This window comes from Podospora anserina, chromosome 1 (assembly GCF_000226545.1).
Source record: "Podospora anserina S mat+ genomic DNA chromosome 1, supercontig 3".
Taxonomy (NCBI): Eukaryota; Fungi; Ascomycota; class Sordariomycetes; order Sordariales; family Podosporaceae; genus Podospora; species Podospora anserina.
In genome coordinates this window covers 309,485-333,933 of record NW_001914845.1, presented here as the reverse complement: position 1 = coordinate 333,933, position 24,449 = coordinate 309,485, and the positions used below count along the sequence as shown (strand labels likewise).

Sequence of the window (24,449 nt, the reverse complement as noted above, 5' to 3'; positions counted from 1 at the left end):
TCGAGAAAATGTCGATGGCAAAGTGAATTACAAAGAAAAGGAAGGCTGTTGAACTTATACTGCAAGCCTGTCGCCGGAGTCGGTTTGGGAGGCGCGGCTTGGTCAAGGCTTAAAAAAGTGCCCCACATCGCCGTGCGACATGGGCAAGGAATTGTAGCGTAAACAGTTCTTGAACTTCCCGTCCTCACCGTCCATCATCCCCCCCCCCCCCCCTCCAAACATCCCACAAACACCCCCCGTCGCCTCTCGAACGGAGAATCGCATCAATCGAGAAACCTCATCAAGATGGAGACATCACGTGGCCCACCAAGGGTCAAGAACAAGGCCGCCGCGCCTGTGCAGATTTCCGCCGAGCAGTTGCTTCGCGAGGCCGTCGATAGGCAAGAGGTCGCCCTCCAGAAGCCAACACAGCGCTTTGAGGATCTCGAAGAGTTGAAGGAGTACCAAGGTCGGAAACGTCGCGAGTATGAAGATTACGTTCGCCGAAACCGCGTTCGATTAGCAAACTGGCTTCAGTATGCCCAGTGGGAGCTCGAGCAGAAAGAGCTTGCGCGCGCCCGGTCTGTCTTTGAGCGCGCCCTCGATGTCCACCCCAACAACACTCAGCTTTGGATTCGATACATCGAGGCCGAGATAAAGAGCCGTAATATCAACCATGCGCGCAACCTCCTCGACCGCGCCGTCACCCGGCTGCCTCGCGTGTCGTCTCTGTGGTACAAGTATCTTTATGTCATGGAGATGCTGGGCGATATCCCCGGAACCCGTCAGGTATTCGATCGGTGGATGCAATGGCACCCAGATGAGAACGCGTGGGCGGCCTACATCCGTCTGGAGAAGCGATATGGCGAATATGACAGGGCGAGGGAGATTTTTCGCGCCTTCACCGCGGTGCACCCAGAACCGAGGACATGGCTGAAATGGGCCAAATTTGAGGAGGAACACGGAACGACCGATCTGGTGCGCGAAGTCTTTCAGACGGCAATACAGACCATTGCTGAGCTGCTGGGCGATGATGCGGTTGACGAAAAGATATTCATTGCTTTTGCCAGATACGAGGCACGCTTGGGCGAATATGAACGGGCGCGGGCTATCTACAGATTCGGTCTTGACAACCTTTCAAGGTCCAAATCCATGATTCTTCATGCTCAGTACACCACTTTCGAAAAGCAGTTTGGTGACCGAGAGGGAGTGGAGGACGTCATCATCACAAAGAGGAGGAGGCTTTATGAGGAGCAAGTGAAGGAGAACCCCAAGAACTACGATGTCTGGTTTGACTTTGCAAGGTTGGAAGAGAGCGGAGGCAATGCAGACCGTGTCCGTGAGGTTTACGAAAGGGCAATTGCTCAAGTGCCTCCCACTCAGGAGAAGCGCCACTGGAGGCGATACATCTTTCTGTTCCTCTTCTACGCGATATGGGAGGAGAGGGAAGCCAAGGATATCGAACGTGCCCGGCAAATTTACGACACCTGTCTAGGATTGATCCCCCACAAGAAGTTCACCTTTGCCAAAATCTGGGTGGCCAAAGCTCACTTTGAGATCCGGCAGGGACAGCTTACCACTGCCCGAAAGACCCTGGGACGGGCCATTGGGATGTGTCCCAAGGACAAGCTCTTCAAAGAATACATCCTCCTCGAGCAAAAGCTGTACGAGTTCGAGAGGTGCCGGACCCTGTATGAGAAGCATGTCATGTACAATCCCGCCAACTGCCAAACATGGATCAAGTGGGCCGAGATTGAACGTGGCCTTGACGACCTGGAACGGACCCGCGCCATCTTCGAGCTCGCCATCAGTCAGCCAGTCCTGGACATGCCGGAAGTGGTGTGGAAAGCCTACATTGATTTCGAGGAAGAAGAGGGCGAGTACGAGAGGACTCGCGAGCTGTACGAGCGCCTCCTTGCCAAGGCCGACCACCCCAAGGTCTGGATCAGCTACGCCCAGTTCGAGATCAACATCCCAGAAGCGGACGAGGGCGGCGAGGAGGACGAGGACGAGGACCGCCCGGTGAGCGAGGAGGCCAAGGAGAGGGCTCGCAAGATCTTCGAGCGTGCTCACAAGAGCATGAAGGAGAGAGAGCTCAAGGCCGAGCGGGTGTCGCTGCTCAACGCGTGGTTGGCATTCGAGAAGACGCACGGCTCGCCAGAGGACGTCGAAAAGGTGAACAAACAGATGCCGAGGAAAACGAAGAAAAAAAGAAAGCTGGAGGACGATACGTGGGAGGAGTATGTCGACTACATCTTCCCTGCGGACGACCAACAGACCAGGAGCTTGTCCAACTTGCTTGCCATGGCCAATGCCTGGAAGCAACAGACGGGTGGAAAGATTGGTGGGGAGGAATGAGCTTGTTGTGGTGTAATTCGAGTATAAAGATAATAGGAGGCCATAGAATGCACATCAGTTGCCCTGTTTTGGGACTGAATCCCTTTTCAATGAGATTCTTGAGTGTCTCATTCTTCTCACCATAAGACACTTACAGTATGTTGTCATTTCAGCGGAGAAGACATCGACATGACTGTTTATACTTGAACCGAGTCCAACCGTTCGGGTCCGCGTTCGCAGCGTTGCGTCCAAGGGTGGGTCGAATTCCGGGCCGAGAAACGGCCAAAGCCCCGAATGATGAGCTAAGAGCAATGAGGTCACCTCAAACTACAACCAGCCCAACTTTCTTTCTCTCCGCCTCCTGTTCGATTCTCTTGCGCCAAACTAGGTAACCGCTGGGTCGAATTCCAGCTCAATCGGCCACGATGCAGTCTACCAGATCAACTGCGCTCTCACGAGCACTCCGGACTGCTGTCCGCAGTCACCCCCACACCGCGAAGCGGCACACTAGCTCAGTTGCTCTGCTGTCACAGAGATTCCAACCTCAGTCGCAACATCAGCAACACCAGCCACAAAACATCCTCTCCCGCCTAGCAGCATCTTTCACACCTTCTCTCACACAACAAACCCGCCATGCCTCCTCCTCCACGACCCCCCAAACTGACCTCCAAAAAACCCCCCTCTACGACCTCCACCTCTCCCACGGCGGCAAAATGGTCCCCTTCGGCGGCTTCCACATGCCAGTCCAATACTCCTCCCTCGGCGTCGCCCAATCCCACCTCTTCACCCGCTCCCACGCCTCCCTCTTCGACGTCTCCCACATGGTCCAACGTCTCATCCTCGGCCCGGGCGCCGCCGCTTTCCTAGAGCGGATAACCCCCAGCGACTGCAAGAATCTCGAGACCCACAAGTCGACCCTCTCGGCGCTCATGACGCTGGATGGAAAAGGTGGGATTTCGGACGACACCATCATCACCAAGCTGGCCGAGGACAAGTTTTATGTTGTGACCAATGCTGGGTGCAGGGGGAAGGACAACAACTATATTGATCGGGAGATGGCAAAATGGAATACCGAGATGGGGCATGAGGGGTTGAAGGTTAGGGAAGAGCAGCTGGATGGGTGGGGGTTGGTTGCTGTTCAGGGGCCAAAGGCGGAGGAGATTTTGCAGGGGGTTTTGACAGAAGAGGGGGTGGATTTGAAGAAGCTGCTTTTTGGGGGGAGTTTGTACGCCAAGGTGAAGTATGGGGGTGGGAAGGTGAGCAGCCCGCTTTTGATCAGCAGGGGGGGTTATACCGGTGAGTATGGTTTCGAGATTTCGATCCCCCCTGCTGAGACGGTGGGTGTTACCGAGGCCTTCCTCGCTGCTGGGCCGGAGGAGATCCAGCTTGCTGGGTTGGGCGCGAGAGATAGCTTGCGGTTGGAGGCGGGCATGTGTCTGTACGGGCATGACCTCAACGACTCCATTACTCCTGTTGAGGCTGGGTTGAGCTGGATTATTCCCAAGGAGAGGAGGTCGGAGAACGCGGGTTACTACGGCGCTGATGTCATCGCCAAGCAGCTCGTCCCCAAGAGCAAAGGGGGCGCGGGTGTCCACCGTCGCCGGATCGGTCTGCTTGTCGAGGGTGCGCCCGCGAGAGAAGGGGCCGAGATTGTCTCCCGCAGTGAGGATGGCAAGGAGGCAATTAGCTTGGGGACTGTGACGAGTGGGTGCCCTAGCCCGAGCCTGGGCAAGAACATCGCCATGGGATACATCAAGGATGGTTTCCACAAGGTTGGCACCGAGGTCGACATTTTGGTGCGTGGCCGGCCAAGGAAGGCGGTGGTGACCAAGATGCCGTTTGTGCCGACCAAGTACTGGAAGGGAACTGCCCCGGCGTAAGGCCTGTGATCAGGGAAGCAGCGTATTTTTCTTATGAAGGGGGCATGTCGTTCAACACATCACATCGCAAAATTTGGCGCAATTACAAGGCGGACTCTCAGTGGTTTTTTCAACATATTCGGGACAAGAACCGAACGGAATGGGATAGCGGTTATACGGAGTTGAATCTAGCAAAAAATCAATGTGCTCTAACATTTCATTTTTTCCACGTGTCGTGCCATGATATTTCAAAAGACTGAGATTCAGCGGACCCCAAAAAATGTTGAAAAGTTATTATATTCTGATTGTTTATGCTCACCACATCTCCCACTGTAACTCTGGATATCCCAATCTTTTCCCTCAGCCCCAATAGACCCCTCCTCTAAGTGACCCGTAGGTAAGTGACCCGTAGGTATAAAAAAAAGCCCCCGTCCCCATCCCCCTTGTCCATCAAATCGTCCGTCGTGAAGGAAGAAAAAAGCATATCCCGAGCCCATGTTGAATGTTTGCCCCAAAAGTTTTCCCACGCCCCCATGCAATAATAACATAGAAAAACCAACGCTCTAATCAAGAACCAAAGTTCAAAAGCCAATCATGACTCCTAACACGCCCGCCCGCCCGCCACCCTTTTCTTGAGAAAAATGGCTGTATGCAATGCAGAAAACGACACCGAAATTCTACCGAGCACCGCCCAGATGAACAACAATGACAACACAGTTTTTTTTACTCCTCCTGAGCCCATCTCCTTTCTCTGAGGGGCGCTTCTTTTCCGTCTTTTGGTCTTGTGCCTGTCACCTCGTCCTTCCAGGCATAGTACTCTCCGAGCCTGATCTCGGCGTACGAGGCATAATCAAAGTCAATGGTGGAAATCTCGGCCTGGATAAGAGCCCAGATGCCCCAGTAAAACCCTGGGACGCCGCGGAAGTGGTCAACCTCTGTGAGTAGCTGTTCCACCTCGGCCTTCTGGTCAACACCAGCAGCAGCACCGGGCTTCTTCTCTTCCCGGTAAGCAAAGTAGGCGCGGATGTATTCGTCAATGAACTGGCGTCTCTGAGCCCGAGTGGGAAGAACACTGAAGTCGCAGTCGAAGCCGCCCCACTCAGCAAAGTGGTTGGCGATGTCAAAGGCTGCGGGGGACGGGGTAGCATATTCGTAATCGATGAAGGTGACATTTTCGGTAGCCTTGTCACCGTTTGTTACACCCTGTGAGGTTTTGGGGAGAACGATGACGTTGCCGCTGAGCAAGTCGCAGTGCGCAAAGACCAACTGCAAAGGATCACAGGTTAGCAACCGTATCAAGATGGTATCTCAGGTCAACCTACCCCGTTCACACCCAGGCCGGGCCGCTGGCTCAGCTGCGAGACCAGCCATGTAAGCTCCTTTTGCAACTCGGCTTGACGAGCTCTTTGCGCCTCCGTATCTGTAGGCAGAGCAAAGATCCATTTCTGCATCACAGTCCACACATTCGGGGGCGGCTTTCCTGGGGCAACATTGTCGATAACATTCTGAAACTCGGCATCCCCGAGGTTGCTGTCCAGCGTCACAGGCCCATCTGCTCTCGAGTTCTTGCGGCTGTGTCCCGTGGGAGCCTTGATACAGGGAACCACAGCATGCCACTGAGCCAGACGTTGCGCTACAGCCTTGTAAATGACGGGCTTGCGCAGGTCTTCGGGCTGAGTGGGCGATCCCTGGATGAAGCGGTACATCATCCCGTTCTCGAAGCGCGCAAGCAGCTCTGGGGCCAGTCCATGTCTCATCAGCAGCTCATGGTTCTGCGTCTCACGGAACCGGTCGATAATAACATCGGTGCCGTTACCGTAGGCACGTAGCAGAATAGCCTCGCCGTCCACCTCTTCCTTGGAGAGCCCTGGGCGCTTGTTGATCGCCTTCAGCAGGGTATTGGTGATGCCATCTGTGAAGCGCACAAACTCGACCTTGTTGGACGCAGTATCGGCCCAGTCTGGGCGGATCGTGAGGACGAGTTCAAGGGCTGATTCTTCGGAGTTGGCACCGTCGTAGGAAAGCGGAATTCGGCGGATGTGATGGTCGCCAGCCCCGTTCGACTGGTTACCGCCGCCGTTGAGGAGAACACCGTTCTCACCGCCCACAGCCATTAGTTCAATCTTCTTCGAATCTGTATGTTGCGCGGGAGCTTGTGAGATGTTGAAAGAGGGAGACGGTCGGTTTTCAGGGGCAATCGAATTCGTCATTTAAAGGGAGCGCGGGGTCGCGGGGCGTGGAAATGGTCAGGACAATTGCAATTATTAAATCGTCCTGTCTGTGAGTGTGGGGGCACGCCAACAACTCAACAAAATCGAGGGAGGTAGGCGAATACAGAGATCGGCTTCGACTAGCAGACAAAACTCTCGAGGAGCAGCAGGGAAAGGAGAGTCGAAGAAGAGGCGAGACCTAGAGGGAGGGTACACCCGATGGGACGGTGGGGCAGCCCTGGAGGGATTGTTACTTTCAGAGTGTGCGGTGTGGAACAACAACCTGGGATGGCGATTTATTTACTTGTTGTGGCCCAGAAACAGCGGTGATCAAGCGAAGGGTTCAGGAAGAGCGAGTGGCTTTGCAGGAGATGTCGGTGAGGGCCTCGCTGCCCAGTTTAACAATCTAGGATGTTTTGTTGTTTCTACAGTTTCAGGGAAAAAAGATGATGTTTGGGATTGGGTTTCCTCTCACACGATGCCCTTCTGTTTTAGGATGGCCCTTTTGCAGCGGGATCCATCGCCACACGCTCGCCCCTTCCTTTACTGTCACGGGCGTACCGGGAGATCCCCTCTTTCCTTTTGGCGCATCCATGGCAGTCCTCTTGGCAGTGTTTGTCTTTGAATTCCATGTGAAGTGGCCCGAGCGTTGCGGGGTGACGCCACAGGGTTCCTTTCTTTCGGCATTTGGTTGCCGCCCTGCCACAAGTGCCTGAGCCCCTGTGGTGCGTGCCCCGGAGGACGCCGTTTTATGTCCAAACGTCCATCCGATTGCACCGGCCCTCCGCATCCGTCCTGCCAACCGCTGCTCCGCTCGCCGATTGGGGTCCGCTGAAGTGCTGCGCCCCGGTCCCATCCCGTCCCTTGGACACATTCGCACCAGGGCGACCTTGCTGTGCCAAGTAAGTCCTAACGTGAATTACCAGCTGCGACTCATAGGCAGTTGTGAACCCAGGTCACCACACCAGCCTTGCATTGCCAACTTCTTCGAAATCTCACCTCTTGCATGCTTGTTCTGGAATAATTGCTTTCACCCCCATACCGTGGCCATCATGGCTGCCCCTGTTCTCCCTAGCCAGGACAACTTTATGGGAGTTGCACTGGTCATCAACCGCTCCAGAGACGGCCCTCGACTAGTTTTCCACTATCCAAGACGAAAAGTTCTCCCAGCGGGGGTACCAGAAGTTGTCGAGGGAGAAGAAGATTTGGACGACGACGATGACAGATATGGTTGGCCAGAGGCAGGCGCCTCCTCTGTGATGCATGGCGCCGAAATGGCACCGTGGAATTATGATGACCACATCTTCACTGAGAGCGGTACACAACTAGTACCCTGGGAATATGTGGCCGGCTACCCTACCAAAGACCTTGAGAACCTATTGACACCAAACAGGGCATACCACAAGAGGCTCTTTCGGGTATCTCTGGACAATATTTACTGTGTCTCATACCCCATCTATGTGCCTGAAAACGGCATGTGGCAGAAGAAGAAGAGGAAAAAGAAGCAGGAGCAGGAGCAACACCAAGCCGAGTCTGGACCGGGTGCCAAAGAGGACGACGCACTACCCACCGAGACCGACACAGGCTTCAAGAGTGGTGATAGGGTGGCAAGAGATGGAGAGCCATTGGGTGCCGGAGATGCTGAGGGCAAAGAGAAAGCAGAAAAGGAAAAGAAGGCTTCTATGACGATGTTCAACTTGGTCTTCTTTCTTAGACCAAAGAAGCATGAGGCCAAGGACTTGGTCGACATCATGTACACCAACATCATCAAGAAGATCAACAAAGCATACAAGTATTGCCAGGAACGCAGCGACTTTGTGTGGAAAGAATCCAAAAAGATCCTAACTCTGAAGGATAAAGGTCGCGAGGAGAGTAGGTAGCCCCGTTTTGAAACGAGATGGCTACGGCTGGCTAATTTCGAGATCCAGGAAGAAAAATGAGCTTGCTGTGGGATGAGATCTTGTCGACTTCATCGCTGGCAGCGTCTATGCGCGATCTCTACGAAGCCGTATCCCAGAACAGAATTGCTGCTTTACAACTGTGCACAGCCGAGGGGATGGTGACCCATTCGGTCCAGATTCCTGTCCCATTCCATGTCTCTGACCTCCCAGACAATGGAGAGGCAAGTCAGCCAGGCTTGTGGTTAAGTACTGCCAATACGCTGATGAGTGACGATGCGGCGGAAGAACCTGGGTTCTTGGACAAGAACTTTGCTCTATTGCTTCTGGTGGATGAGAAACGTATCATCACTGAGCTACAAGACGACCCGGACGAGACAACTTTGGCCATGATTGAGTTTGTGAGGCATTGCAAGCCAACTTTGTCGTTCTACCAAGTTGGCCAGCAATCTAGTAATGTTCTGTCGCCAACACAGGTTCGCAAGTTCGCCCAGCACTTCATCTTTTGGCGCCGAGCCATCGCCATCCCGCCACTACACGCACGAGACATGTACATCGTGAGCCCGAACTGTGACATGCGCAAGCTACCCCAAGCAGCCGCCCATTGGGCCCGCCAGTTCCCTCTCGTGCCGGCCCTTCCCAGCTTCCTCGCCGAGCTGAGCGTTGCCCCCCGTCCATATAAGCTGCACTGCCCGAGTAAGGCTCACCGTCCAACTTACATGGCCATGCTCGCCTGGCTAATTCGCGGCGGCTGGGTAACCCAAATCTGCACCTTTGCCTACGTCGTTGTCTGGCCCGAGATCATCTACGAAGTCGAACACGCCCTCGAAGCCGAGCAGATTGCCAAGGAAAAGAAAGCCCAAGCCATGGGCCGTGACGCAAACAGCATAGAAAGCGACGACGCAGCCACCATCATCTCTCCCACAGCAGCAGCCCTGAGCGACCCCTCCCTCTCCGGCTTCCTCCCCCTGCTCAACGACGACAATACCCCCTCAAGTCCCTCGCCCAACAACCCCATCGCCCACTCAGTAACCTTCACCGACCTCCCCCTCCCCCTATCCCACTCCCAATCCCTAACCAACGTCCAAAAAGCCGCCTGGTCCACCACCTCCCCCTCCCCCACCTCCCCTAGGAACCATCACCACCGCCACGCCCTCGTGGGCAGTCATCATCAACTCGGCCACCAATCCCCCGTAACAACCTCCACCTCCAACCTCGACCTAAAATCCCTCTCCCTCCGCTCCCAAGCCTCCCCCTCCACCCCCTCCCTCTCCTCCAGCCAAAACTCTGGCGGCGGCGGGGGAACCACCACACGAGCAGAAGAAATCGCCGAAAAAGCCCGCCTCTCCCGCATCGCCTCGCGAGCAGCCCACGATCTAGCAGAGAGATCCATGCTCCACGCCCGCAAACCCGTTCCCATGGCCACCTCCCACCCAAGCGTCAACCACGCCCGTCATCTGGAGGCCATGACCCCTTACATCATCCTCGATGCGAAGAAAGCTACCGGAAAGGAAAGTTTATACCTCAGCGCGATAGGGAAACGGTTCAAGGAGCGGGCGGCAGAGGCGAAAGCTGCCAGGAGGGCGAGGGATGGTCAGCAGCAGCAGAAGACCGGGAGTGATACTAAGAGTATGGCTAGTTCTGGTGGTGGGAGGAGTAGTAATATAGGAGGTAAACCTCACATTGGTGGTGGTGTTGGTCAACAGCAGCAGCAAGAGTGGGAGGAGAGGGTGGCCGATGCCTGGCCCATGTTCCTCAAGTACTTCAACGGGAGGTCGGCGCTCGAGAGAATCGCTCTGCAGGAGGAGATGAAGAGGAAGGATGTCTGGAATTTGTTGACGGCTATGAGCGAGTACTTGCTTACTGTTCGTCACTGGTGATTAGCTCTTCGGGGTCTGATTCAAAGCTAACAAACCAAAACACCCTCCCACCATGATTAACCAACTGTGCGGATGCGCGTGGATACACCATCCTCGGGGCTCTCTTGTAGATAGATATACGTGTCAAAACCACGAATCACAAAACCACACAACAGTAAACAGTGAAGGCATGACGGTGAACTTGTCCTAATATTGTAACAACTACTCTCGCTGATAACTCCAGAACGAGGCTGGTCAACAACCCTCCCTCCTTCGTTGCCCATGCGAGCGAGCCAGCCATGGAGAGAAAAAGATGAAAAGCAAACGCTGAATGCCATGCTGGGGATCGTCATCTCTCTAAACCAAAAGCATCCATCCTCGAAATGAGTCTGAATTAGATAAGGAAAGCCCGACCCCCATAAGTAGATAATTCCAAAAGAAATGACCCAGTCCGATCCCGCCCAGATAAAACAAATCTCAAGGTATCATGATAAATAGTGTATGCGAAAGGGAAACCCGCAAGCAAAGAACCGCTCCAGGAAAGAGAGAGGTAATTTAACGCCTGAAAACCCAAACAACACCAGATATTTCCTTGGATACACAAATATGTTCCCTGCCCCGCGGCCAAATAAAACCTCTGCTTCCCGGTATACCAAGCCCAAGCTGAAACCCCCTCGAGTTGCGCCGAAACGACCGTGAAATATGCCTTGAGCTGTCAAACGCAGCAGAAAATGCAAGATGCAGATGCAAACTCTGAAAGGGAATCCGTATAAAGCAAACCCCGCCAAGCCTCCTTCCTGGTTCCTCCCTCCCATCCCTCCCAAAGAAAACATATGCAGTGAACAAAACCTTCGACAAGCCAGTGGAGATAGTCTGGAGTAAGAAATCATGAAATGGTTCGGTGTCGCCATCACGACATATCCATCCTGCCGTATTCGGCCTCCGATTTGAAAGCCCCATTGTCATTATCATCCTCGTCGTAGTCCAGGAAATCGTCGGCGTCCAGCATGTCATGACCGCCCATGCCATTACTGGGGCTCACCGACATGTAGCCACCCGAAGTTCCATTATTCCCAGAACTCAGCTTCTTGCCGGCGTAATCGGTGAAATCCGGCACACGAAGATTAGAGCCGTCAGTACGCGAGTAGGTGAACTTGATGCCAAGATCTTTGGACATCATATCCAAGACTTCTGACTGCATACGCTGTTCATCCTCGGTGATTTCAAAAGGTAGCTTTATGCCCGCAGCCATGAGAGAGTTTGAGAGCTCTTCTACCTGGTGAATCTTGAGCTCGACCAGCCACATGAGATCCCGCATCCAGGCAACGGAGCCGTTGAGAATATCGCCCTTGTTGGGACCCTTGTCTTTCTCTTCCATCGGCAAGCCAGTCGTGATGGATCCAGCGGTACCGCGGACCGCAGCACGAGCACCAGGACCGGCCAACGATGACGTGGCTTGGCCGGGAGTGCCACTATCAGGGGACATGGGAGTACCGCCGTTTTGAAGAGCTTTACGGACCTTTTCGTCCTCAAGCCTATGCGTTGGGACGAGTTTGCTGAGATCCTGGATTCTCTCATTGATGTTGTCTCGTCGGCGACGCTCGACCATGTTGTGGGACTCTCTCCTCTTCTTCTTCTTTTGCTCGGCTGTGGACGCTGCTGGCGACCCAAGTTTGGCTGGCATGGAAGCGCCTCCCTTGAGGAGCTCACTCATCTGAGTGTGCATGCCCGCTGTGATGGGGGATGAGAAGCCCGACGCGGATCCGGGAAATGAGGATAAACTATTAGGAGTCCCCATCCACTGTCCGGAATGAGACTTCTCGTGACCCACACGACCAGTTGGTCTGATAGGTTGGGCAAAGGTCGAGTCTGAACCGATCGAGAGACCCATGGTGGCTCCTGTGGGCGCTCTCGGAGCCGATGGCTTGCGTCCCATGACTTGGGGCATGGGAGGGCGTACTGGTTTGAAAGGGAGGTCGGTCGGCTCGTTCAATTCTGGGGTGTAAGCGAGCGGCGATTGCATCGAGACATACGATTGTGGGTGCTGCATCGGGCGGTACTGGTTGTACGGTTGGTGCACGTAGGGGCTCTGAATAGGATCACCGTCGGGGGTGCTCGAGTAATTGTCGATGGATAACCCGTGATGAGACGAGCCGTAAGCGCCGTGGGAGAAAGCCATTCCACCCATGTTGTCCATGCCGAAGTCTTGCCCTTGGCCATGCAACCCGCCCTGATGATCTGTCGGGTTAGGGCTTGTGAGACTGTCGAGTAGCTCGTCATCGCCGAGGAATCCGTTCGACACATTGTTCGTGTTTGTATGGCCGCCAGAAAAGTTATTGTTCTGGAAGGATGAACCAAAGTTTCCGGCCATGGAAAGGTCGTTTGGGTCGATTCCGCCATTCCCTCCATGGCCATTCATCGGAAAACTATGGTGTGACATCTTGTCAAAGATGGCGGTTGTGCGTAGAGTGATGCCTCCAAATTGACAGGAAGCGAAATAGAGAAAGAAAAATCCAGCGAGTGGGCTGACGACGTTTCGGTAAAGCGGACTATCACAGCCTCAAAGTCAGTCGTCGCTGTGGTACTATACACAGGGCAGGTACATAAGGTAAAAGAGGAAAGATGATTAGACTTTTTGGCAGACTGGCGAGGCTAGGAAATGCGCGGCCTACCACCTAGCCTACGAAGCGGAAAATCCTATTAGATGTGTTCTTTTACATACCTTTAACGTGATTTGTCGAAGGTCAACTTCGCATCGGGTGGCGTGGCGTGGTGAGGTAAGAGAGGCCAACGAGCGGTTGAAGGGATGAAGATGACTCGACGGTCGGAAAGCCGAGACTCTGTACAAAGACGAGAGCGGTCGGGTCGTTTACGCCAAGTTCCGGGCAGGAGCTCCGAGTCTTTTTGTTTTTTTGGTGGCTTTCGCGACAGCGAGGTGCAGAGAGCAAAGTCGGGATCGTGCGATGAAAGTAGCTGCGACGGGAGAGGCCGCTTGATGGGGGTGGATTGTCGTGACCTTAAGTGCCCTGACGAGAGTGGGTGAGAGGAGTGTGGGTGGAAGTGGACTCGTGGGGTGGGTAAAAAGGTCTGGGGTTCGGAGGTGGAGGCCTAACCCTTTGTGGAAATGGTCGCTAATAAGTGACAGCGACAGGGCAAAAGGGCGGACAATGCCGAAGTGATAAAGGGGGCAGCGCAAGCCAACAAAAAAAATTGGTCGACTCGAGACAGCGAGGCTGCTTTTCCTTTGGGAGGCGGGAGGAAGATGGACGAGTCGCAGCAAAAAGACCCGGGTACGATCTTTGTGATGGGCGGCACAAGTGGATGTGAGCGTCTGTGATGATTCTGGTTGTTTGTTGGAGAAAGGTGGTAGCAACGACGGGAGCGGGGGAGGAAGTCGGAGTTTAAGTTGTGCGCGGCGAACAGCTGGAAAAGGCGGGGTTTAAAGTTGGGGGAAGTGGGGCTCTTCAGCGCTGGGACGAGAAGGTCGAGGTTCCAGGGTTCTGGCGATCAGTTTACCGCTCTTCTGGCGCTGGTTGCTCCCCCGTCGGATTGGTTCCCGACGTGCTGCCAGTGGCGGGAATGAGGAATGAATGAAGATCTAGGTAGTAGGTAGCTGAGGACTGGTAGGTGGCAGTGGTCAGAGCCAACAAGATCTGGTTCGGGAATGAGGCCGTGGATTGGTGCGTAGCACTAAATCACTGTTGCTAGTATGACCAAGAAGGCAGGAAGGGACTCAAAGGGAGGCGGTTGGAGGAGGCAGGTTCCAGTTTATTAACGCGGATCCAGCGGCTGAGGCTGAGTATTTCCCAGTTGGCAACCTGAGTAAATGCTTTCTCTGGCCACTTCGGATGAGGGCTCTCAGCAACCACCCGGACAGTATGGGGGTCTTGTTGGGTGCTGCTGACACTTCCGGATGCTCCCAGACTCTCCCTGTTGTCAGGAGCCGAGGGGAACAACGGCCGAGGCGAGTTGAGTCCGAGAGATGACAATGTGTGTTTGTGCCACAATACCTATCTATCGCTTCTCGTCTCCGAATGGTCCAGAGTTGATTGGTTGCGTGTCTATGAGCGCTGTGGTGTGTGAGATGTTCCTCAGATGGCGGGGTTTGTCACTCCGCGCCCAGAAATGGTACGGTAGTCTAGCTTGAGCGTTATTTTTTTTCAAGCAGTAGCAAGTCGTTTGTAAGGAACAGTGCCCCGTTTCGAGAGGTTGGGTTCCAAGATATACAGTCCGGCTCTCAGAGAATCCCTCCGGCTTGCCAATGTTTCTAATCTAGGCGCGTTGACCGAAGGGTTGACAGATGTGCCGTCCCTTTGTTCAGTGGGCTCTGGATAGAAGGGAAGGTGATGGCTTCGGGGGTTCTGTTCTGCAGGGCTAGCCTAGTTGCGTAAGCCGACGTTACGGCTAAGCCGGATACGGAGAAGTACCGATCCTGGGGTGCGTGCGTCGAGATCTCCAACGTCTCCTCCAAGTCCTGGTCTCCACGTGTGGCAGAAAGAAAGGGATTGTCCTGCCGTTTGGTTTCGGTTCGGGCACGTGGCTACCGTGGTATCGGACTCTGTTGTATCGGACGTCTTGAAGTGGGTTTCTATCGGGGAAGACAAGACTGAATGAGTTGTTGATGTGCTGTTGAGTCTCGCGTGATGCATACTCTTCTTGTGTATATGAGCTGGTCGAGTTGGGCAGGCAGGCGTACACTTGTAGTGACGGCTCTAAACTGGGCGACGTTACTTCGAGTAGTAGGTAGCCAACGCCAACAACGTTAGCAGCGGGCTCGGGAAGGGCAAGGACGAACTGAAGAGACAAGAAGTCCGGGGTGGTTGGTTCACTGTGCATAGAGAATCGTTTGGCCTTTCTTATATCCTTACGACAACAACACCCTTTCCGTGGATCGCCAAACACAAGGCGGATCAACTTCCAGGCACGTCTTCTGACTCGATGGCCGTTCAAGTTGGTGTGCTGGAAATGGAGAGAAACAAGATCAGGGCGGACACAACAGGGCACACTTTCGAGTCCAAGCGGTATGGGAGGTCTGCTTTTCCAGGACACCTTGCTTCGGCCTACTTCACCGAGCTTGTCCGAATATGACCGGAGCATAGCTAGCTATCAGTGTGACTCCCCCAAGTGAGACATCGGGCCCACACCAGAGAGCTGGATGCGTAAGGTGTGTCTATGCCGCAATTCCAAACCATGGCGGCTGCTGCACGAAGCACGCAAGTACCGGCGCCGAGATCAACGACACGAAGTAGCATCTGCCACGCACCCATAAAAAGCACCCATGAGAGAGAGAGAGGATCGACCCGTGTGGTACGAGGGTACTTTCAAGTAACTCGACAGAGTAATGGGGACATGGAAGATTCTCACATTTCATATTATACACTGTCGGCGTGTTAAAAGGCTGGCCGGTACTCTGAAGCATGTGACAGGCCAAGCAAAAAGGATCGATTCTTCTACCAAGCAAAACGTCTGCCCGTTGAGAGGAAAAACACCTTGTTCCGCTGCCTACCTTACCTGCCACCCCAGAAACGAGAACCAAGCTTGATGCATTCAGTAGCGATGTTGCCAAATAGATAGGTAGGATTTATCATGTTTCTGCAAACTAGGCTACCTGTAGACGAGCTCATGCTTATGCTGCGCCTCCCCATGCAGCGTCATGCTGATGCGATCCGACTTGTCACGACGGATGATGGCGGGTGGGTGGAGGTTGGTGGGATGGAGCTCTTAGGTTGGGCTGGTGACGGTATAAAAAAAGAATGCAGCCTTTTGACCCCCCCATCTCTCCTCCCTGCAAGCCTTTGCATGCAACCTCTCAAGTGGTCACGGACCACTTTCAATGTCCAGATCGGCCAACAGAGACTAAGGAATAGTGGACCCACCTTGGCATCAACGACTTCCCATGAACGCTTCACTCCATCTGGGAATCAGACCAACCCTACCTATGTCTACCTAATCCCGTACCCACGCGCAACGCCCACGTACACCCCAGACGATTTGTGAATCAGATGCTTCACGGCCAGAGGTTTAATATTTTATATTTTTGTGGCGCATAACTAACGAACGAGGCGCCCAGTTCGACAACCGGCGACGACGGGCGCAACTCCAGCTTGTCCAACATCCAGATTCCAGAATCCCATCCCATCCCACCCACACCCACTTGGGCGAGCGGTCCATTATCACGAATCATCTGAGCATCGCTTCAGATCATCGGTTACAACCCGTATGCACGCCGCATGACTGTCAAATCAAGTCTCGAGACAACCTTGAACTAATCATGCGGCTTCATAGGAACATTATCTCCGTCAGATTGTCCACAGTCCTGCTTCCATCTGCCGCGCGCCGCGGCTACCACTTGTCGCCCTAGAGGAAGACCTTGACAAATCTTGGAAAGTGGGATCCGCTAACGGCTACGAAACATGGCTTCGTCCTCGTTCCGCGATTCTATCAACTCACTTGGATGGGCGCGTCGCGACACCGACCTCCCAGTTCACACTTCTCGACAAACCGGTCTCTTCTCGTCGCTTCAGTCGTTAAATCCGTTTGGTGACCGGGGTTATGTTCAACTTCCAACAACCGAGGGCCCCGGGGCTCCCTTACCAGCACCCAGTCGTCGCGAGGAGGAGGAGGGGTGGTTTGCATGTAGGTCGACTCAGGTCTTTCTTTTCCGTATTGGCGGACAACAAATTGGGGCAACCCGTTGGCTGTGTATTTCCAACACCCTCCATAACCCCCGTTACCCCTGCGTCGAGGCATACGTGCACCGCCCTTTGTGTGCGCATGTCTTGGCCAGAGGCGCTCAGCGCATGTTTGCGAGCTCGTGTTTTTTCTGTTCTGTTATCACTTCGCGTGCTGAATAATGTGTGCTGACCTGGAATGGCATAGTGAGCCGATGGGACCGACTCTTGATATTTGCTGCTTGCAATATTGCCGCGCTAGTCTGCTTCGTCCTTGTTATTGCTCTCTTTCCGGCCCTGAGTCTTGCAAGACCACGTAAGCTCATGATCTTGTAAGTGGACCTTTTCGGATATGTCGGGTTGGTATGCATAGTGGTCATCTTGCTTACAATAATAACAGATGGACACTGGGCTCTATTCTCTTCCTTTCCTCCTTCGCCGCTGTTATGGGTCCATGGGCATACGTGCAGCACTTGACTTCGACGCCGAGGCTGCCCTTCACTGCTGCCTACTTTGGCTCCTTGGGGTTGACCATTTACTTTTCGATCGGTGTAAGTCGCCTATTGAGACGCCTGCACAGCCCACCATTACTGACTTGTACATCGGCTGCAGCTCCAAAGTACAATCCTCACGATATTCTCAGGCCTTATTCAACTTGGTTGCCTAATCTGGTATCTGGTCAGCTACTTTCCCATGGGATCGAGCGGCCTTCGCCTTGTGAGCAGTTTTGGTGCGCGCAGAGCCGCGACTTGGATGACCGGGTAGAAAAAAGCGTTAGCCATGCGATGTATCAGACACCCCTTGTTGGATTTTTCAATTGCTGCTGAGGTTCTCATCCTCGGGTTGTATAAATAATAGACGTATGATATTATTGGATTATTGTTGACGTTATCGGTTACGCATGAGGCTACGTCCTGCTTAATCTTGACCAAACGCTTTCCTGATGCTCACACAGCTCCCATGCCTACCTTGTGAGGACGATGACGGATAATAAAGGGCGGCCTCGGTAATCAGGATATGTGGATAAGCGGGAGCTGCCCGGTGTTTGCGGGGAGGTGACAGAGAGTACCCGTAATTATCTCCACGTTTAGCCGATAGAACATGACGCTTGGCTGGTTCTTGGTGTTCCATTTCTTACCGACCTCGAACCTGGACTCTTTTGGGATCTCTCGCTTTCTGTAAGACCGAAGGCATCACCGCAGCAGTCAGAAGCCAAGGACCAGCACTGAATCCTTGGAGACTACGACCGTGGCGCAAGGCTTCCACCGTCGCCATCAAAAGAGGAAAGCTTCCCTCAGACCCAACCGGGTGTGTTTGAGTTGTCAACGCATTCGTGGCTTTTCCAGGAGGCGGCGAATCCTCCCCACTAATATGAAGATGGGCCTTTCACATGCGAAGAAAGCCATGCCATCACGGAGATAAGGCAATTTTGCTCCCAGCCTGCTTTTTCATCTCTGCCTTTGTCGTTTAAAGAGGCCGAATGGGAACGCTATACAATATTATACTATCAAACGTGTTAGATACCAGGTTGCCTGTCCCTCCGCTGTAAGTGGACTGGGCCTGGCTTCTCGCTTCGGCCTATCTCCGCAGCTCCACGAATTGGCGGCACCGGCCGGTAATGGCTTTGCCCGCTCGGGAGCCTGTACGCAATGAATGCGATGAAACCTTCCAAACTTGTGTTCGCTCTGCCGCACCGGGACTTATCAAGATAGCGGTAGCAGTCGAGATTACAAAGCGACCACCTCTAGATTGTCCAATGTGAAGTGATATGCAATAGCATACAATTCAGACACAGAAGGACGTTCGTCGTGAGAGGGTCTAGCGTAGGTCTTGACCGTTTAACCCCGCCTTCCTAATCAGGTTGGTGAGTGCAGTAGCGCGGCTTGTCTCTGTAAGCCGTTGTGACTTATTTTCCTGGCCATCATGATTTGATCAACACGAACCGGCCAGCTGCAATCAAAAGCTGGTACTGAGGGAACAGAAACCTGCCCCTCCGTTGTGTCACTTGCTCAGTTTCCCCTGAGCCTGGTTTGCGGGATCAAAACAAACCCCTTGGTCATTTTGAGCAGAGCTTGCTCAGAATGACATCTCATTGCAACATTCCTATATACCGCCACGCTGTGGGTAAACTACCACCTAAAACAGAGCGGAAGGAGAAATGCCACCGCAAAGTGACTTTTATATACCATTAGCAATTGAAACCCTCGGCATAGAGCGAGATGGTGCTGCCTGATAAAAGTGCAAAAAAGAAACAAGCTGGGCCATGCCAGCAGCTCGCATGTGTATTGGATCATAATGAGCTGCTGGAAGACACCAAGATTTTGGTACAATGCTGACGGCCCTGTATGAATATACTGACATTTACCCAAGCGCTGCTCAAAGGACAAGAGTCAGAGCATTCACTCAGGACTGGGGCATACCCCAGAGTCGGCCAGGTTCCCCTCATTCGCAAGAGCCAGCATCATCAAATGTTACCGCTTCCCCAGATCGGACGGATCGGTGGGATGCCTGTTTTTGACAAAATGGAGGTCTGATTGAAAAGATGAATAGATAGATTGCCAGAGACCGCCAATTATACTGATATAAAGAACGAGACACCCGGGGCACAGAGACAAGAGAACAATTCCTAAAGGACGGAAATCTTTAAGCAACAAGCCAAGAAAAAGAAAAAAGACAGGGTCCCACTCAAAAGGCAGAGCGACGATGCAGACTGTCAGTGACTGCTCATGACTGACATGAAACTAAGCAACAATAATAAAAGTGGGACGATGAGCCACTAGCAGGTGTCCCGTCTGTCATTCCATCCACAGGTGTATAAGCCGGAGCTGGAGCAATGAAAAGTAGTCAAGAGAGTTCTGGAAACCGCTATTCACTCACTGGGCTTATCGCAGTTCGGATGGGAGCAAGCTTCAGCGATAGGGGAGCATCTGGAGTAGGCGTAATTCTAATAATACTGCTGATTGTTGCTGTGAACCTATTTCAACGGAGTTTTTCTTCACCTTTCCCACCCAACTCACTGTTGCAGTCGCCGACTTATATTCGCGCAACCCCGCTGTTCCCAGGGCCTACCTGTAGCCCACTCAAAACAAACTTGAGGTAAGTACCTGCTCTAAGCTCAGCCATCTCCACCACTCTTTTTTTTTGCGGCAGTCTGGGACCCGAAAAAATTTATTCCCACACAAATCTTCTCTAACCTTTTGCCAGGCGAAGCACGACTCTCTTGTTTCCCCTCGGCACCTTTTTTTTTTTTTTCCCTTTCCCCCTACGACCCGTACTTTATTCCGGACACCCTCCTCAAGCCCTGGTGCACGTAACCTAACCCCAATCCCAGAGTCGAGTTGGTTATTAGGGCTTTTGTCTTCGGTCCTCCGCGGATCCAAAAGTTTGTTCGGCATTTTCACCAACAACCACCACCTGCGAAAAGCACCTCACCCGGCCCTGATTGCACACCAAGCACAACATCGTCAATCCAGCACATTGTCGGTGGCATATACCCCCACCTCCTTCCCATCCGGCACTCGATCTCCGGCGTCTGCTTCGTTAACCGTCTCCCTTCCCTCGAGAGACACATCGCTGCATACCCCGCCGTCCGATTTTCTCGACGCCGCTAGCGTTGCTTCGACCGAGCCAGGTAAAAAAAAAAAAAAAAAAATTCTGTACCCGCAAACTTTATTCACTTGACAAGCCGACCGGCCTGTTCATTTGTGACCTGTCTCCTTGGGAACCTTGGAGTAGCTGTCACCGTTAGAGCACCCGGACTGGTCCATCTTTGACCTCCGTCAAGAGCTTGAGCTTGCCTCTCTCCCTTTCCCTCGCCACCGTCACCGCAAGTCGACAGAAAGAAGGGTCATTTTACTGGATAACCGCACATATTGTCGGTTGGCCAGTCTTAATCGACCAAAGTACGGCAGGAGAACAGCTTGCTGTCGCTGCTGTTGCGCAGTCGGGATCATTCCGACATCTCACTTGATCGAGACAGGCCCACCCCGATCATCACCAATCAACATGTCTTCAGCGGCCTTTTCCTATGCCCAGGCCGCTCGGGGCCAAGCTCCTACACAGCCTAACACACAGGTGGCGTCGAGCCCCGCGCCATCAACAGTTGACTCCAATGTCAAGGACGATGTATCAACTGGCAACTCGTCCGTGACTGCCCCTTCTGTCACCTCTAACATTGCCCTGGACGCCGAGCAGAGCATCCAGCCAGATTCCGAGAATGGAACAGCCAAGGTCTCTGCCAACACTGCCTCGCAGACCACCCCAACACCCACGGTTGTGCCGACAGCCGACATCGAGGAGAAGAAGGAGCAGGGGAGCGCCAACGTCAACTCACAGCAGCAGTCAGATGCGAGAAGCTCGAGGTCAGCCAGCAGGACATCCAGGAGGAATGACAATGGAGAGAACAAGAAGGGACGCAAGGGCAAGAAGTCGCGGGGTCAGGATAAGGAGGCCGAGCAGCAAGAGGAGGCTGCCGAGAAGCAGGCCGAGAAGCCTGTGTACACAGAAGCCGCCATTCCTTCTGTCAATCCTTGGTTGAAGCGTGCCGAGGGACTCCAGTCCAAGACTCAGACTGCCTCAACGGCTGATGCTGCCGAAACCAAGACTTCTGAGGCTGCTGAGGCTCAGCCTGTGGTGAACGGTGTCAATGGAGACAAAGCTGCCCACAAGAAGCAACCAGATTCCCGGGCTGCTGAACAGCCCCCCCGCAGAAACGCCCCCCGAGGTGCTCGTGCCAACGACAAGGAGGAGAAGACTTCGGTGACGTTGCCATCGGTCGCTGATGCTTCTGCCTGGCCGGAACCCAAGGCCACTGCTGCTGCCGTCAAGGAGCAGCAACCCACTCGCAAGTCAGTTGAGAAGACTGAGAGCTCAGCAAAGGAGGGCCAAGATGAGGCGGCTCCCAAGAAGAAGGACTGGAAGAAGCTCGAGATCAACCACTCTGTCGTTTTTGAGACACAGCTGCCTACTCCTCGCAGCTCAAAACCCCGCGGTGGAGCTCGCGGTGGTCGTGAGTCGGGTTCCATGCGGGGCAACCTCAATGGTTCCGCTACATCACCTACTGCCGCTGGTCCTGCTGCCGAGAAGGCTGTCCCAGCCGGAGGTGCTCCTGGTCCTCGTGCCACCGCTCGGCCCCGTGAGGGCAGTCTGCCAGCTCGCTCCGCTGGGCAGAACCAGACCACCTCACCTACCAAGCGTGGCTCCGTTGATGCCAGTGCTCAGGACCAGCAGAAGCCTGCTGCTTCCGCTAGTAATGAACAACCCCGTGAGAAGACCCAATCTGTAAGTTTGCCTCGAATCTACTTGTGCTTTGCCCTTCCAGGCACTAATTCGCTCCTGCAGTCATCCAGAAGATATACCAAGGACATCCGCACCGAGAACGGCCAGCTGAGTACTGAGGGTGGATCAACCCCAGGTCGTCCTTTTCCCCAGGAACGGGTCAACGGCTTCCACCCCAAGGACGGTGCTCAGGGCAATGTCAATGGACACCATTACCCTGTTCGCGAGAACCGCCCAGAGCGCGGTCGCGGTGGCTATCGGGGCCGTGGCGGCCACAATGGTGCTGGCGCTCATGCCACCGGGTCTGCAGGCTTCCAGGTCAACGGACATTATCCCACACAGAACGGGTTCCATGGCCACTCGCACTCTCGTCAAGCACACTCTGCCCAGAGCCCCCCGCCGTTCAATGGCCAGTTTCCCCAAACTTTCCCCAACCAGGGCAGGGGCCGCGGCAAATGGAACGGGGCGAACCAACATAGCCCTCGTGGCAACCACATGAGCGCCGGTTATCCTCCCAAGTCGGCCAATCCCGTACATGATTTCCAGGCCCCAGTCTACCCGCCTGTCATGTACCCGTATGGCCCTGAGGCTATGATCAAGAACCAGGTAGAGTTCTACTTTTCCCTCGACAACTTGTGCAAAGACTACTTCTTGCGCAAGATGATGGATGGGCAGGGATTTGTGCGCCTTGAGGCCATTGCCAACTTCCCCCGTGTGCAGCAGCTGACTACAGACCTCAACGTCCTGCGCTACGCTTGCTTGCACCTGGAGAATGTCGAGTTCGTCGTTGGTGATGACAATATTGAGAGGCTCCGGTCTGGCGACGCCAGAAGGGCTACTTTCATTCTGCCTGAAGACCAACGTGAGCCTGCTTCCAGGCATGATGGGCCTGCCAATTTCCGGGTCATGAACAGTCAAAACCCTTATGCCTCCTTTGGCGCCATGGCTCCGCCTATGATGGGCTACTCTCAGTACCCTGACGGACACATGTACCAGCCTGAATTTATGCCCAGAGCTCACAACGAGTTCGCTGTCAACGGCAATGGTGCGGTGAACGGTTATCATCACTACCCCCATGATTCCCAGCTTTCCGCTGGTGTTCCTGCGTTTGCCCCCCCAGAGGAGCCTGTGTCTCTGGAGAGCATGACCAAGTTCTCAGACTCCCATGTTGATAATCTTGTCATTGTCCTGGGTGCCAAGGATAGCGAAGAGACTGCTGCTGCTGTCGCGGGTTATGTTGCCAACGGTAACACCCAGGACGGCTCTGAGCCTACCATTGTGTGGATTCAGGAGACTCAACCTGAGAAGCACGAGCGTCAACCATACCACGAAATCCGCAAGACTGCTCTCGAACGCCGCCAAGGGGCTCAGGCCGGTGAGGTTCCAGAGGAGATGCAGAACCTCTACCGCTTCTGGTCAGAGTTTCTCCTTAGCAATTTCAACGCCAGAGTGTATGAGGAGTTCAGAAACTTGGCTTTTGAGGATGCCTCCAGCTCAGTTCCCGCGACTGCCGGGCTCAAGACCCTTCTTGGCTTTTATGACAAGCTCTTGTTGGACACGTCTGTCCCCAAGCCATGGCCGAGCCATCGGGCGTTCCCTCTTGTTCTGACCGAGCACCTTCAGGCGGCCAAGGATCTCGATCAGAAGACACAGCCTCACGTTGCCATCTAGATCTGAGCACCAGGTGCCCCTGAGCAAGGCGTTTTGGTTGTTTGATACTTGTCACAACAGCACTTTGGAAGGGGTCTTCTGTCTATTTTTCAGCGTCCCGAAATTTCTGGCAGGTTGCAGCCATCAAAAGTGTCAACTCGAAAAGTCAACATGATCACTTGATGGGACGGTTGCTTCACGCTGCGTTTGTCGAACATGGTATTCATTCCATCTTTCAGCAGTGTTCTTTTCAGCATCGCCAGGTGCTATTCAGTTCTCGGCTTTATTTGTTATGGGGCCTTCTTTCAGTGAGGGGGTAGGTTGAGGAAAAGTGGTTAAAAAGAATCCTTTTATCTTGGCGAAAATGTCGTTCATGGCCTGGCCTGAATGGATCCCGGTCGAGCACGATCGGTTGGCGAGGAAGTGTTGACAACGAGGAAGGCTGTATTCTCGTCTACACGATGCCATTGGGACGCCCTGTCAGCGGGTTCTATATTCCTCGAGGCAGGCCTTTGCATTTCGCCATTTTGGGATCGGTTCTATCTTTGGGAAACTTGGGAAGGGGTCTGGGCGTTAATGTGAAGCTGGGACAGGAGACGATGGGTGTTTTTGACGTTTTTGTTCTGGAAGCAGAGCCAGGGGCAACAAAATAATTTTCTTCTTATGCATTGCGATTGGTCGCAAATTTTGCGTTTCTTATCCATGAGCT

The 24,449-nt window shown here is 53.8% G+C and overlaps 7 protein-coding genes across 7 annotated transcripts; 5 read left to right on the top strand and 2 right to left on the bottom strand.

Annotated features, from left to right (window-relative positions):
* Positions 1–285: 285 nt before the first annotated feature.
* PODANS_1_13760 (uncharacterized protein) lies at positions 286–2,337 on the top strand (the record flags this gene model as incomplete). The annotated part of the gene is made up of 1 exon (XM_001905045.1): positions 286–2,337. The coding sequence occupies one exon, from the start codon at positions 286–288 to the stop codon at positions 2,335–2,337; it is 2,052 nt and encodes a 683-aa protein (XP_001905080.1).
* A 404-nt stretch (positions 2,338–2,741) lies between these two features.
* On the top strand, positions 2,742–4,196 carry PODANS_1_13750 (uncharacterized protein; the record flags this gene model as incomplete). The annotated part of the gene is made up of 1 exon (XM_001905044.1): positions 2,742–4,196. The coding sequence occupies one exon, from the start codon at positions 2,742–2,744 to the stop codon at positions 4,194–4,196; it is 1,455 nt and encodes a 484-aa protein (XP_001905079.1).
* A 702-nt stretch (positions 4,197–4,898) lies between these two features.
* Positions 4,899–6,289, bottom strand: PODANS_1_13740 (uncharacterized protein; the record flags this gene model as incomplete). The annotated part of the gene is made up of 2 exons (XM_001905043.1): positions 4,899–5,441; positions 5,498–6,289. 2 exons carry the CDS (start codon positions 6,287–6,289, stop codon positions 4,899–4,901), a joined length of 1,335 nt encoding a protein of 444 aa, XP_001905078.1.
* A 1,148-nt stretch (positions 6,290–7,437) lies between these two features.
* Positions 7,438–10,163, top strand: PODANS_1_13730 (uncharacterized protein; the record flags this gene model as incomplete). Its single annotated transcript, XM_001905042.1, has 2 exons — positions 7,438–8,257; positions 8,314–10,163. The coding sequence occupies 2 exons, from the start codon at positions 7,438–7,440 to the stop codon at positions 10,161–10,163; spliced, it is 2,670 nt and encodes an 889-aa protein (XP_001905077.1).
* An 889-nt stretch (positions 10,164–11,052) lies between these two features.
* Positions 11,053–12,582, bottom strand: PODANS_1_13720 (uncharacterized protein; the record flags this gene model as incomplete). The annotated part of the gene is made up of 1 exon (XM_001905041.1): positions 11,053–12,582. The coding sequence occupies one exon, from the start codon at positions 12,580–12,582 to the stop codon at positions 11,053–11,055; it is 1,530 nt and encodes a 509-aa protein (XP_001905076.1).
* A 3,973-nt stretch (positions 12,583–16,555) lies between these two features.
* On the top strand, positions 16,556–17,578 carry PODANS_1_13710 (uncharacterized protein; the record flags this gene model as incomplete). The annotated part of the gene is made up of 4 exons (XM_001905040.1): positions 16,556–16,778; positions 17,022–17,145; positions 17,214–17,364; positions 17,426–17,578. The coding sequence occupies 4 exons, from the start codon at positions 16,556–16,558 to the stop codon at positions 17,576–17,578; spliced, it is 651 nt and encodes a 216-aa protein (XP_001905075.1).
* Positions 17,579–20,818: 3,240 nt separating this feature from the next.
* PODANS_1_13700 (uncharacterized protein) lies at positions 20,819–23,761 on the top strand (the record flags this gene model as incomplete). Its single annotated transcript, XM_001905039.1, has 1 exon — positions 20,819–23,761. The coding sequence occupies one exon, from the start codon at positions 20,819–20,821 to the stop codon at positions 23,759–23,761; it is 2,943 nt and encodes a 980-aa protein (XP_001905074.1).
* Positions 23,762–24,449: the final 688 nt, after the last annotated feature.